Source organism: Protobothrops mucrosquamatus, unplaced genomic scaffold, assembly GCF_001527695.2.
Source record: "Protobothrops mucrosquamatus isolate PMUCROS unplaced genomic scaffold, P.Mucros_1.0 scaffold12, whole genome shotgun sequence".
Classification (NCBI taxonomy): Eukaryota; Metazoa; Chordata; class Lepidosauria; order Squamata; family Viperidae; genus Protobothrops; species Protobothrops mucrosquamatus.
Window position 1 is genome coordinate 2,118,035 of NW_015386399.1, and position 15,178 is coordinate 2,133,212.

Genomic DNA, 15,178 nt, shown 5'->3' on the forward strand with positions numbered 1-15,178 from the left:
CATCAACCGCAAAAGAAATTTTATCCATTCTGGAAGCAGTGTAAAAACAGCCTTGATAGTTTATAGCTTAAACAAGAAAAGAAAAAAATCTGACACCTTCCAAGTGAAACAACCCACTTAAAATATTAGGAAAATAGCAACAAAACCATTTTAAATCATACAAGTTTTATAAAACACCATTATGGTATGAATCATACATTCAGATATTCTCAACAGTAAGTGACCTTTACAATAAAACACATATCCTTTGTAAACTGATATAGAACTTTAAATAGCTTTCTTTCTGTTAAAACAGTGTCTCTTTCCCCCTCACACCCTCTTTGGTTCCTTCAGAGAAATATATATATATATATATATTTGTGTGTATGTGTGTGTACACGTGTAGGTGTGTGCATATATACACATCCACACACACACTCCAAAAACTCTTAATTTTTTTAATTTTGCTGCTTAACAGCTAAGTAGGACATATGAGGCTAACTATAAGATATGACAACAAATTCCCTCTATTAACATTGCCTTCTAGTGGGCCTTCTTATGAAATACTAGTGGTTTTCATTATTTGATTTCAGTGCATTACACATATCTAAATTACAATTAAACATGGTTTGATATCTGCCAAACTGTACTTTTCTAGATATATTTCTTGAAGAAAGTTTCTGAGACAGAAATCAAAAACTTCTCTCTCTCATTTTAAATTTTAACTTTCTCAATTTAGAACTATTATCGTAATCTTTTGTCTTTTCTCCTCCCACACACATTTAAGAAAGTTTTTATTCCCTTGTAGTATTTAAATAATGGCATAATGATTTGTCTCCGATACTGTTATTCATTAAAATGGAAGTTATTTCACAAGTCTACCCGTGTTGTCTTCTCAGTGATTGCTTCTTTACCATATATGGCAAATTATTACCTGAAGTCCTTTTGAAAGGAAATTGTTTCTGTCTGAGGGGCAGGGGTGTAATTGTGGAGAGAAATAATAATTTGTCATTCAGGGGGACTAATAGATGGTCAGGGATTGCCTAAGTAGAAGCGGCAGGCGCTTTGGACATTTCCTTTTGAAGTTGTCCTCCAGCATGTATGATGCCCTGAGGAATCTTCCCATGGACTTTCCACAATTAAGGTAACATAGTTTTCAATCCACAACCACAATGTGAAGCCAGGAATTCGCTCCTGGCTTTTCACATGTGCTCACCCCAATTGGAAGAAGTTGTAGGGATACAAAATGGCTTTTGCAAAGGGTGGTCCAAGAGTTAAATGGATTCCACTTCATGTGTAAAGATGAAGAAAAGCACTTGAAAAGAAAACCCAGCCACAACAACAACAACAAAAAACAAACAAACACACCAGTTGGTCAATGTTGGAGGTAGGGTAGAAAAACACCTTAGTTTTTCAGAGTCCTCCTAGCCTCTGCACACCTCCTTCTTGTTGGTAACTCTGTGGCTTGACCTTACCAAGGATGACATCTCTATTCAATCTCATATAGAAAAACACTACAAGTTTTAAGCTTAAAGTATTGGATTAGCTGAGTAATACTGCAGTCGGTCCCTATTAATTTTTTTCTCTTTCATTCTTCTGTTTTGAAACCATATTTTTACTTGACGGTCGGTCAAGTTGAGCATTCGTGAGAGCTGAAGACGTTTCTCTTTGTTTATATAGACACTGAAGAAGAATTCCCTTTCTAATTCTCTAATCTGGTACTTGGTGTATGGACATCTCTTTTTACGGATGCGTTGTCCACCTGTGGAGCAAAACATAAAGGCAGAAGCCATTAAGTCTGGAATCAGATGTGGCTAGAGGGAGGACTGTTGCTAATATTGAATCAAGAGCATCCATATGTTTCTCTTTTAAGAAAGAAACTCTTGGCTCATTATTACTAAGTCTCATAATAGTGGTGGTCTCTCCTACTCAGCAGCTGTGTATATTAATTTCACTTTATCTCGGGGAAATAGCTTGCAGGTGCTGCTTTAATTCAAAAAGACCCTTCTTTGAAGCCCTGCTTCAAACAATAGTACTTCAAGCTCTACTCTGAACATGTTTGCTTAAGACTGGACTTTTGTGGTCTTGAGAATGGGCGATGTCTCCGCAGACGCTGCCCAACTGGTCTTGAGCAGTATTTTCTACCAAGAAAGGTTTTATGTATGTAGGGTTCAGCTGCTGCTTGTTGACCCAGCGCAGTGCTTTTACCACATTTCTACAATCAAAGCTTAGGAATAATAATAATAAAAAAGCTTCCTGGGCTGGCTCTAGTTTTAGTCATTCCACTGAAATCCATGCGACTTCCAGAATTTATTAATTTCTGGATCCTCTGATTAAAATGTTAACATTTATCTCTCTATTTACTTCACTTGTCAATCTATTATGTCAACAGGGTTTAAATATGAAATGAATTGTTTTTGCAATGTCCTTTTTCTTTAATAGCAAACTTTTCACTGTCCCAGATAACCACCCAGTTCACTGATTCTTACCAAGGGAACTTTCAAAATCCCAGTCCTGTCAAAATTTTTCTTCCAATCTCAGCCACGCTGGATACAAACCTCTTAAGCCATTCCTAATTTTCCTTAAAACAGAGCTTTGTATTTTCTTTTCTCATCTTAACTCTGAAGGGATTAAATATAAATATTCTGGCTTTTTCTACTTAAATAAGAACTTGCCAAGTTTTCCTTCACTGTTCAGAGTTAGAATGGTCTCCCACCCCTGCCTGCCCCACTGGCTGAAGGAAGTCTTGAAAGAGAGAAAAAAAATGCAAGTTAAAAAAAAAGACCAAGCTCTGACAGCTTGAAAAACAGTTGTGAGAAACCAATTGTTGGACACAAGGCAACATTTAAGTCAACCAGAGTTTAGGAGAAACTGATTTTTTTAGACAAAAGAGCTAGTTTTAGCTAATGTTGTTGCTCTTAATACAGAGTTGCGTTGCAGGCCCTCCCTTCATCTGTTAGACCCTGTTCTCCTGCAATCCATAAAATCTGAGGTGGCTTTGAATCCAAGTATCCCACTAAGCTTTTAAGAATAACACACATGACTTTTATAGTATGTGTGTAAGTGTTTGTGTGTATTAATCGCAGGATTACATGGCTATCAAAGGGCTCTGAAATCTCCTTTTGAACAAATTTTACAGGCGAAAAACGTGCATTATATTTTGGGGAGTTGGAACAAGGAGCACTCCCTCCTCTCTCTGTTGGGTCCTTTGTTTAATGATTTAGAGGGGAAAAAAAATCACCACCTGAGGGGGGGGATAGTTTGGGGTTGGGGTTTCTTTTTTTGTTAAAGGCATCCATTGGCGGATGGGCATTTCACGGCCAATTTCAGTCCTCGCCACGTGATCTCGCCTTTTACAACAAAGTTTTGTTGGGGGAAATCTAACGGCCCTTCATAAACCTCCTCTGCTTATAAAACAGCATATAAAAATTTAATAGCGGCGGTGCGCTATCCCCGTTCATAAAAAGCGCTAGGGCGCTGCCTTTATACGTACTGGAGCTGCTGGATTTCTCTTCGTTGTTGCCGGAAGACGAAGCGGGGCTGCTGCTGCTGCTGCTGCTCTCGGCCCTTCTCCGCCTCTCCTTCTCCCCCGCCGCCTCCCGGTCGCAGGCCGTCTCCGAACTCGACACCGCGGCTGCAGCGACTCCCGAAGCGGCGGGGGCTCCTGCGGGCGGATTCTTCTCCCCGGCGGTGCCCTTGTCGCCCGCGTAGTCCGAGGGGTTCTCTGCCGGGCCGTACGCGGTCTCGAAAAACTGGTCGAAAGCCTGGGGCAGCACCCCGTTCCTGCCCACCGGGCTATAGAAACTGGACGAGGCCGCAGCCGCGGCGGAGACTGCGGAAGCGGCCGGGTGGTGGTAGGAGCCGCCGGCCGCGGTCTTCCCGAACATTTCGCCCCGGCTGGCGGCGGCGGCGGCGGCGGCAGCGGCGGCGGCCACGGCGGCGGCGGGCGGGAGGCAGTCCCGGTGCCTGAGCTCGTCGGCGGAGTAGCAGTGGGGGAGGCTGTTGCGGGGGTGCCACTTACTGGCCGGCTCCAGGGCATAGTCCCGGAAAGTCACTTCTCGCACGGGTGGCACCTGGGGCAGGTTGGACGGATAGGAGTAGGGCACGGGGCGAGAAGACGGGCTCTGGGGCAGGAAGGGAGGGAGGCCGGAGAAGTCAGGGCCGGAAACGTAGTAAGTACAACTGGGCAAATACATATTCGAGGAGCAAGGTACTCGCTCGTCCAAATCCATAACGAGGCTGGCTACCTCGGGTTTTCCGCATTAGCCGAGCTTAACATGACGCTCTAATGCAGCTGTCTCTTGGAAGCTGAGCCGTGAAGTAAGAAATTGGGAGACGTAAAGCTGACGTGGAAAGCTTTCCCCTTCCTTAGCAGGGAGGCGCTGCTCACGTGACCAAATGTTAAAATTGACAAGCTATGAGTGCGGGCCCTCTTCCTCTCCCCCCCCCCCCCCCCCGCCTTTCTCCTTCCCCTCCTTGGGAGCCATCTCGGGAGAAGCAACAGATCGTCCCCAGGGTTCCCAGTCATAAAAAAAAAATAGAACAAAACACCGAAACACAAAGATTTAAATGCAGTTTATACCTATCTGACTTTGGAAAGAGAACTTCCAAAAGAAGGAAAAAAGGGAAGGGCGTACGTACTCTTTTTTTCCCAACCAGATACTTCCCCCCCCCCCAATTAAGCTATCTGGACCCCAATCTAATAGGTTTGGAAGCAGGAGGGTCTTGCTTCTCGCCCCTTCTCTTTCCTGCCCCCACCCCACATCCCCTCTCCTCAGCACAGACAGGTCTGTCTTCTGGGCTGCGCCGCTCCGCAACCTCTTGGGGGTCTTCCTGAAAGTTCCATTGATTAGATAATCCTCCAGACCTCCAAGCTTTTCAGAAAACCTCGGCCGACCAGCGTGTGCTAGGGTCAAGTCTGCACAGTGGTTTTCTTGCTAGACTGGGGTGTGTGCGTGCGTGCTGCTATTCCGGTTTACTTCCGAAGGAGCATTAGTATCTTCCTTCTGGTGGGCACCTCAGCTAACTTGGGAATTTTCACCCGATCTTTGCTTTGGACGTTGAATTTGTACATCAAGTGCCTTTCATCAGAGTTTCATTCTTTTCTTCTCTCTCTCATTCATCCCTCATATTCTTGATTTTTGTCCTGACTTCCCATACCAAGAGGTCTTGGGGATAGCAAGTGATCAGGAAAAGGACCTAATCTCAGAGAAACAGCTGCCAGGTTGAACGACCCCTTCTATCCAATCCTGGAAGCTGTAACTTTGAAATAAGAACTGGGTTTTGCCCACCGGTTGAGTAAAAATGGCATTTCAGAGAGTTAAGAGGATTTGTGTTCTCCCCAACACCCTTCACTAGCCGGCGGAAAGGTCTTCAAAAGCGGTGCCCAAAACGAATTGCTTCTCAAGATCAAAATTAACAGTATTATAACAGTAATAATAACGTATTTATATTTATATAGAGCCAAAAGAGAGAGAGAGACAGAAATATTGCTATACAACACAGGTCTGGCAGGTAACAAACATCATAATTCTGCGGGCTGAGTTATTCTGATGAAAAAGTAAATAAACTTGTTTTGGCTATAATTAATTAGAAACTCGTGTGCATTTGTGTATGTGTCTCTGTGTATGTTTCGGGTGTGTCTAGGGTAGAAAATTGATCTATGGATGCACTGCGGGCAATTGATTTTAAAACTACCCAAGAAAATAGGGCAGATTTCTTAATGGCAGGGTGATCCAGTCTCTGAATAATAGAGAAAAGAAAAGTGGAATTCTTGGGAGCCGAAATAATGATTTTCAGTTCTTTTCTCCCCTCCTTGAAAAATAAACCTGGATGTGAAAATCCTTACTCTGGATTCTGGGTGTTTAGGATTTAAATGTCGGGACCGATTTGTTTATTTATTACTAAATTAATTCTAACTGACTCAATGATATGTCCAATAATATTGGGTTCCGGCAGAAAAATACCTTGATTATGTATTTTCTTTACCTTTGATTTAAGTATACCAATTTGTAAATATCAATATTATCTAGTAAGTACTTTGTAATGTAACACACTAATTTATTAGCATTCATGTTTATATACTTTTTAATGCTCCCCCCCTTTTCTTCTGCTCTCCCTTTTCTTTTCTTTTACAAGGGTAACCATCGCAAATCAACCGCTTTGGACATATCCCTTTAATGAACTCTTTATTTTGGATCGCTGGAATAATTTTTATGGGCCTTCAACGTTTGTAAACTGAATTTGAAATTATTAATTAATCTCCGTCTTTGTCACGTTTGCCAATAGAGTCGATGAAAATAGGAGATAAGGGTGTCATCAAAGGACCGGTTACGGCTTGCTCAGGGTCTGTGTGGTACTATAAAATGGTTTTATTTCTCCTTTCTTTCTTTCTTTCTTTCTTTCTTTCTTTCTTTCTTTCTCTCTCTCTCTCTCTCTTTCTTTCTTTCTCTCTTTTTCTTTCTTTCTCTTTCTTTTTATGTTTCTTGAGGGTTTTTATTTTTACAGAAATATGCAACAGGGATGCTTGCCAAGTTGACTTTTTGCTTTTCCGTAATTTTTTTCTTTCTCCCCGAACCAAGCAAAATACCTGCCTCTTGAGTTCGCGCTCCAACCTTTCCCATTCTTGATATAAAAAGTGCGTTTCCTCTCCTTTTCTGAAGGGTCTCTCTCTCTCCCCCCCCCACCCCACCCCCAACTCCAGCGATAACAAAGGCGCCACCGTTGCACAGAGTCGCGCCCCGCCTCTGTGGCTGTACAGCAAACAGCCCCCTTTGCCCTTGCGGGAGAGGAGCTTTTCAAGCGCTCTTGGAACCCGGCGCGTCTACAAAGGGGGCGAGAAACAGCTCTCCACTGACCTGGGCTTTTATAGCACTTTTGGCAGTCAACTTCAGCTTGTCTCCAGCAGACGCGACAGAAAGCTGACCGAAAGCACCACCTCCTCCGAGGCTTTCAAGAAAAAAGTGTCCCTTTAGGGTAAAGGGGGCAACAGACTTGGAAAGCAAGCTCAATACAGTAATGGGGAGGGCTCCTCTGGGCAGCCCAGGGCGCCTGTGTATTCCTTTCAGACAAAAGAGAAACTATAAGGCAGAGGGGGGGGAGAGAGAGGGGGTATTGAAAGAGACGGGATGGAGAAAGTGGTAGGGGTGACCTGCAGCCCCAATGTCTGGTTCAGCTTGATTCTTCTGGGATTACGCAGCTAGTGGGGCGCTTGGAGATTTGGGAAAGGTGCATCCTAATTCAAGGCATAAAGAGCCTTCTGCTGAGCTTCCATACGGGTGGCAGATTTCCTTGAAAGGGGTGCCATTCTGCAGACTTCTTTGCCCCCGTCCTTTGCCAGGTGAAAAGTAGGGAAGGAAGGCCCAGACTCTTCCCAATAGTCCGCCAGCACCCTCAACTTTCTCCCAAGGTTGGTCTTTCTTCTATTCCCTCTCTCATTCCTTCCCCTTCTCCTCACTATAGGCAAATTTTTGAGGCCTCTCCTTCGGAAATGTTCCTGAGTTTACATATGGAGAATGGATGAGAAGAGGCCATGAAGGAGTACAGCAGCGCCCCAGTTTACTTCGTTGGAAACCAGGTCAATAAAGAGAGGCAATCCCTTTTAGAAAGAAAATTAACTCTGTATCTGAGGAGGGGTGTCTGAGAAAAATCAAGAAATCAAGAACGCTGATAATCCACACCCAAACTAAGTATTGTTGGAGAAATGTAGAATCTATACAAAATACAATTTTTTTTTATTTGAAAGAATACAAAAGGAACCTAATTAAAATATTCCCTTTGTTCTCTGTAATCTCCGATATAAATTATTTTTTAAATGTCTAGCTATTTTCTTAATTAGAAGTGGCTTTAAAAATTAGGATTATGTCAGGTGTCCAAACATGTCAGAGCATTCCATAGGAAACCTTTTCTTTTTGAAGACAGCTACGTTTGCAACATGTCTATGAAAATGAGTTTGTTACAACAGGTCTTCTATCTGCCATTGTTCCCATCTCATGATTTTTACCTTTTATTAATTTCGAGATGTGAATACATGTGCACATTTCACACAACTCTCTTAATGTCTATGGGATGTGCAACTTCTGCAACTTCTGCAATTTCTCCGAATTTCTAAAAGTCAGACTTTTAAACAATGGGTACAAACAGAAAAAGAAAAGTGTCATAACCATTTGGGTATTAAAGCTGACTTTCTCAAATGAAACCAGATCTTATCAGTGCAATATAGCTTAAATGATCAAATATTTTTTATAAAAAATGTATTTCCATTTTGTCAAATTTTCTCTCAGGATTTTTCTTAGATCTTTTCATAGTATTATTGTTTACAACCTTGCTGTTTTAAAATGAGATATAAACTTCTCAAATATTTTTCTAAATAAGGATCTAATGGGATATTAGATAGTTTGACTCTTCAAATGTATTCTGAGTGTGGAAGGCAAAATGATTCACCATCAGAATAAATGTTTAATATGTTTGCGTGTTTTGTTTTCCCCTGCAACAAAAGTGTGCAAACAAAATATTTTTGGGGGAATGAGATGCTTAGCGTAATCCTAATGAAACTAAATATAAATGCTGCTAAAATTAATCAATATAATTGAAAGACATTAAATACCGTATGCTTAATAGCCGCTAGTTTCCTCTGGAGATTCTATTATTGCCATTTCTGGTCGCTCTACAAATCTACAAGTTTAATTTTCTTGAAATATGTTTTATTTGTTCCCCATTGTTGCTGATCTTTGCTTCTAAGCTAGTTAGAAAACCATCAGGAGAAGCCACCTATGTCTAATCAGGAGTAAGTCCTATTGACTTCAATAGTAGTTTATTTCAGATTAGCACAGCACGCATAATACTGAAGTTTTCCACATTACATTTTAATGTGAAGATTCTCCACATTAAATTTTTTTTCCAAACCCCCCAAATTTGGGAGGTTTATCCCTACAAATATGAAAGGCAATTCCCACCATTTTTCCCCTCCCCTGCCACAGTCCCAATGAAAATATGGACAAGATACTCAAATGCCAATTTCCAACTACTGATGCAAGAGCACTTAGTTGCAGGCAACTTGATTCTTTCAATCAGGCTGAGAAAATAGTAAGCTTTGTTTTGACTCAACTTCATTTTTTACTTAACCCCTTAAGTTTATCAAACTGGTGCAAGTACATTCCTTACTTACTTAAATTCAAAATTAAATATTCTAAACCTGGAGTTAATTTTAAGTAATAGAAATAAAGTGGACTGTAAGTCTTTAATACAAAATTCCATGTCAGTTCTGTCTTCCCCCTTTCCCAATTTTTTCATTGGTAAAATTCAAGTGGAGGGTAATTTTCATGAGCTTGCTCAATAGAAACCCTTCCCGATCTCTCAAGTCATCCCAGGACCCAATCCAGTTCTAGGACTTTCTTTGATGAAAAAAATAGTATTTTGGCAATTCATTGTTATATAGAATATTTTCCACATTCAAGTGAAAGTTAAGCGGCACCAACTGAATATAATTATTAATACATACAACAGAACTTCCAATCTTTCCTGGCTGCAATACTATATATCAAACCGCCTTTTTTCAAAAGATCGTGATATCTCCATTTCTGCCTTGAGAATTTGTTGCATTCAAACAATAAAATCCAGAGTGGCCTCCAAGTTAACTTTAAAGAATCATTTTACTGAGACACTCCTAAATAAAAATCCAGGAATGGGTTCTGCAACAAGTGGGATACACCCCCCTCTTCCCAACAATTAAAGGCTATAACTTTTCTGTCTGGTTGAGGGGGGGGGAAAGCTGTCCCAAGTTTCTAAACAACTGAAACAATCAATGGACAACATTCCAAGTCTGACATATTTAGATGTATTGACACAGGTGATGCCTTGAACTTGACCTCAGGTTTGTTAATCAAGGAAATTCATAAAAATAAAACTCTTTCCTGCAATGATCACATCTTCTTAAAAATAAAACAAAATATAGAAATAATACATTTTCTTCCCCCTCTTTTTTTCATTAATCTTACCAATGAAATTCTTATTTAAAATCCAAAGAAAACCAGGATAATTCATTCTACTTATTGTAACTACAGATGCAGCTACAGCTAAAAATTGCTATTGCAATTTTTATTTAGAATCATCTCCCTATATAATCCATACAAAATAATATAGGTGCTTGCTTAAACTGTTGCAGAAGTGGATTTCCAGTTATAATATTTTCTATTGCATTCATTTTATTATATTCTATTTTTCTATAGCACCAAGCACACAAGAACTTGCTTTCTTCGATACTACAAATTATTCTAAAAATAACTTTACATATCCCCCCATAATCAATCATACATATCTTGCATCCAGTTTCTTAGTAGCCCTGTAGTCTATATGTCAGAAAACATCTGGATATCCAAATTATATGCTTCAGTGGTATCTTTCTCAACCAGACTAAACCACAAACCACAACATTGTACCAAAAGGGTTTAAAGCAACTGTATTCCTATTGGGTCATTCAGTCTTATGAACCTTCCCCGAATTCCCTGAAATTCACTGTAAGAATTTAATTTAATAATGTTAAAACCGAGTTTCATGTTGGATAATAAACCTACTAATTAGACAAAGGTGGGTCTGGTGCTTGCTGCTTATTGCTATTACCTGGGTTAAGAAGGGAAGAAAAGTACATTTTTTTCCATCTTCCTAAAGCATCTTCCTAATATGGTTGATACGATCTGCAAATATTTTACTTTCAGCATAAACTTCCTTTCTTCCTCCAGCCCACTAGCTAATTCTGTGTAGAAGCGAAAACGACGTATGGTTATTACCTTTCCATGTTATTTGCATCAATGATCGGTATCATTATTATTTGCAGAATAGATGGGGGTATAAATAAGGTTCAATGGCAAGAAATAATAGTTCTATGGCTGGTATGATGACAAATTATATCAGAGTTGTATTTTGCAGTGTCCACTTCAGAAACAGGAGAAGCAAAGCAGGGATAAGATCCAGATTAATGGAGCCATTTGGCTGAGTGGCTGAATTCAGGCAAAGCCTCCTTTATGCCCTTCTGGTCTCATGTCAGTCTGAGGTAACTTCCACCACAAATAATTACTGGAGTACTCCTGCTAAACATGGATAGTCTTAGAGTTGAACTGGATTACCATATAGTTTCATTTAGTAGGAGTATTAGGGCAGATCCAGATTGTAATTTAGTCTGAAATACATTGGCATTTTAAATGTATTTTAAAATGTATTTAAAAAGAATCCCTAGGTTGTTCTGATGCTGCACTGGAAGACCAAATTATCAGTCCCCATTTTTGGCCTTGTGGAGGGTGCGCATCCACTAATGATGCATTAGAGTCTAATTCATCATTGATATCAGAAGCGCCTGAGAAATGACCAGAAGGATAAAACCAAGTGGAGAGATTGCACTGATTACTTTCTCCGTTACAGCCCACCTTCTATCTTCCTCCTGCCTGCCTTGATTTAGAAGTACTTATTTTGTTCATGTAAATTAGATTTAGACAAACCAAAGCCATTTAATTCTAGTGCACAGCAAAGAATCTGGTATTTGCAACGAAATCTGACTGCTAATAGAAACACTTTAAAACTACAAGTAGGCCCTGTGGGATATCCCTTGAATTCCAAAGGAAATAAAGGCTAATGATTAAAAGGAAAAATGATTAGGGTGGAAGTGTGACAATTTTTTTTTTAAACCCCCTCCCAATGCTGCTTCAAGATAAATGATATGAACAGCTGCAGGAAATGAACAGATGCTCTTCTCCTTTGGAAAAACTTCCTTTCGCTCCAGTCCACAGAAAATAGATTGGCCTATAAGGGGATGAAGTAAGTGCTGTTCCAAGGCCAAGTGGAAAATATTGCATGCATCATTAATTTCTGCCTGCTACGACACATCCCTCCCCCCTTCCACCTCTTAAATGCATTTTTGTTTATAAGCCAAGCCTGGAAAATTAACGTGGCTTTCCCCCAATCTATTCTTATAAGGCTATTCCCTGCAAAGTGAGTGGGTGGTGTTTTTTTTTACCGCAGGGTGGAAGTAGGGAGTTTGTGAGGATTCTTGTTGTAGAGGAATGCTGAATCATCATCATCATCATCATCATCATCATCATCATCATCATCATCATCATCATCATCATCATCCTCCTCTGCAGGGCCTAAGCGCCCTAACATATTTTTGAGATGCTTTACCAACCTATTTGGGAGACTGTGAGGAAAAAACACCACACAGTAGGATAAGACCGAGACGCAGAAAGCTATGTTTAAGACAGTTTAAATGGCATCCCTGCGGCCTGGCGCAGCGGGCACGAGGCCTCTGAATCGCCTTAGCCGTGCAACATTTATTCACACTCGGTGGCTGGAGGTTCACGTGCTCTTTTCTTACCCCAGTCTCCTGGATCCAGTGTCCGGGGCGCAGAACATCCGGGCTGGGGGACTTGGCCGGCAGGGAGATTGTCTGGTCCGAGGCGAGAGAGCCGCCTCCCCATTTCAAGAACCGAAGCCGGTTCTGCAGGAGGCGACGTGCCGGCACCGGTTTCGCCGACGCTCAGCAAGCCCGCGGCTCTCCGGTTCGCTTTTCCTGAACTTGAGGCCAAACGTTTCCTCAACCGCTTGGCTCGTTGGCGGCTTCTTTCTCGTTCCTGCTGCTTAAACAGCCGGCGGCAGAGATGATTAAGCTGAACGAAGTCCGGGAAATCAGATTCAAGGGTTATGTAATCCCACGAATCTCCTGTTTCTGTTCCCCTCCCCTTTCTGTTCCCCGGTCTCGGTCTCCGTCTCGAAAGCACCGCTGCTTTTCCTGGCCAGATCCCCAGGCGCTGCTTCCCCGATTCACCAGGGGTCAGGGTACAGTAATGACCGTGGATCGCGCGTCGTAGGACTTGACCTTTTTACTACGTCGAAAAGGGGCTCCTTTTTTTCACGCCGCAGGAAGAGACGGGAAGGGAGGGGGAGGGAGGGAGGGAGAGGGAGGGCGGAGAAGGATGCTCTCTTTGGGGACTTCTCGTCGGAAACCAGGGGAAGGGAAGGCAGCGGCCCTGAGTTTTCCTTAGCGCCATATTTGGTCGACTTCACCAGCGCCTGGAGATGTTGTGCCCCCCGCTCCCGCCCTCCAGAGCCTGTAAATTCCATGAATCGGATACCCGCAACCCCAGGCAAATGGTCTAGGAAGGGCTGCTTCCCGGAAAAGGAAGAAAGGGGAAATATAGATCTAGAGTTGGGCTAGAAGCCTTCGTTCTTAATGGGTCCCTTCAGACGTCTTCATTTCCCCGAAAAGCTCTCAGAGGACGGAGGGCGAACATAGGTCCAGACCAATGTATGGGTGGGAGGGGAGGGTGAGAGTAGAGACGTGGTCTCTTTTGAGGGAGAGAGTGGATTATTTTCGGCGACGCGGCGCTCTTTGGGGACTTTTTCAACACTGCAGAATGAGCCGCTGGACTTCTGCCGTTCTAAGGCGCTCCTAATGTCTCAGCCCTGACCGGTTGTTCCCAGTACTCTCCTCCTTTCTGGGATGAAATTCATTCAGAGCCCTCTGTCACTTATAACACTTTTTCCAGAAAAAATAGATGCACCTCCAAAGTTTCATTAATATTTGGAGCTCACAAATGCACCATGTAGAGTTGTAGAGTCTCTGTCTCCCTCCATCCCTCCATCTCTCTCTCTCTCTCTCTCTCCATCTCTCCATCTCTCCATCTATCCATCTATCCATCTATCAATATCTATCTATCTATCTATCTATCTATCTATCTATCTATCTATCTATCTATCTATCTATCTATCTATCTATCTATCTATCTATCTATCTATCTATCTAAATATCTAAATATCTAAATATCTAAATATCTTCTATCTATCATCTATCTCATCCATCTATCCATACAAAACTTTTGTCCAGTAAAGCATAACAGATAGATTCCAGCTGAGGGGCTAAATGCTAAATATTTGAGAACTGGAGGATATTTAAAGACACATACCGTAAAAACAGCTCTCGGGTATACTCTTTGGAAAAACTCCTTTTGCTGAGAATTATTTTTTTCAGTATTAAAAATAAATATAAATTCAAATTTAAAACATTTTATTTCTATGAATTAAAATGGAGAGATAGCTTAAATGTACATTATTTTCAAACAAAACATATTTTGTCTTTAAAAAAAAGCTTATTTTTTCAAAGGCTTCTAAAACGATACTTTTAATAAGAGAAGGAATTAGATATTCATGCCAGATAATAATTCCAGATAAATGGGAGGCCTGTAATTTTCAAGGATCTGTAGCAGTTGAGAGTTACCCAACCTGTTAAATAATTTTCCTCCAGCCATTAAACACCTCTTTGCTACCTAGAACTTCTTATAATACAATGGTTTAGTCAACATTTATTTTATTTCCTAATTAAAAACAAGTTGAACATTCTCTGTAACTACAAATGTTTCCTTTGGAGAGTGAGGAGTAGTAAAAGTAGTAAAAGAAGAAACAAAGGATAGGAATTAAGTCAAGATTCAGTTCTTTAGAAATTGATCTTAAGTCTATTTAGAATAAGGAGGGAAAAATCTTTAATCTAGAGGTTACTCTGGGTCAGTTTAACTAGATATATGAGAATTCACAACTATAGCATCTTATTTGGAAAATGATCCATGGCAATGTGCTATGAAGTCAAGAAATATATCTGTGCTTGTGAACAAATTTCATTAGTGTATATGTGCCCAGTAAAGCAATACTACACACATATTTTTTAGTCCAAATGAGAAGAAAAAAAGAAAATAAGATATACAACAGCAGTTTACGTTAAGAAATATAAATACCAACATTTAAAATCTAAATTAAAATAATAAACATTAGGAACTTTTTATCTTCCTCCACAGAAAAAGATTAGGTATATGCTTTATATAGGAAAATTGATGAATTTTTCTTGACAGGTCAAAACATTACGGTATACATACGGTATAGCTACTGAATGTGAAATAATGAATTTAAAACAAAAAAGGAACTAGCACCATTCATCTAACTTGATTTGTCAAATAACCTTTTCTACTAAACATTGATGCTATTTTTGTTATTTGTTTGGAAGTTGTAGTTGTGATCTCTGAATTGCATTATCTGTAATAAGTCCTTATAAGATAATGGGGTTAGTTGTGAGCACATCTAGTTCACAGCTCCCAAATTTTAGTATAAGCTAACTTTTTCCAATCTGGTGTTCATTGAACATATTAAATTAAAACTTCTATCATTC

General features: G+C 40.7%; 1 protein-coding gene across 1 annotated transcript; it reads right to left on the reverse strand.

Annotated features, from left to right (window-relative positions):
* Positions 1-1,508: 1,508 nt before the first annotated feature.
* Positions 1,509-4,211, reverse strand: HOXA11 (homeobox A11). Its single transcript, XM_015810622.1, has 2 exons — positions 3,473-4,211; positions 1,509-1,741 (listed from the first exon to the last, which is right to left on the reverse strand). The coding sequence occupies exons 1-2, from the start codon at positions 4,209-4,211 to the stop codon at positions 1,509-1,511; spliced, it is 972 nt and encodes a 323-aa protein (XP_015666108.1).
* Positions 4,212-15,178: the final 10,967 nt, after the last annotated feature.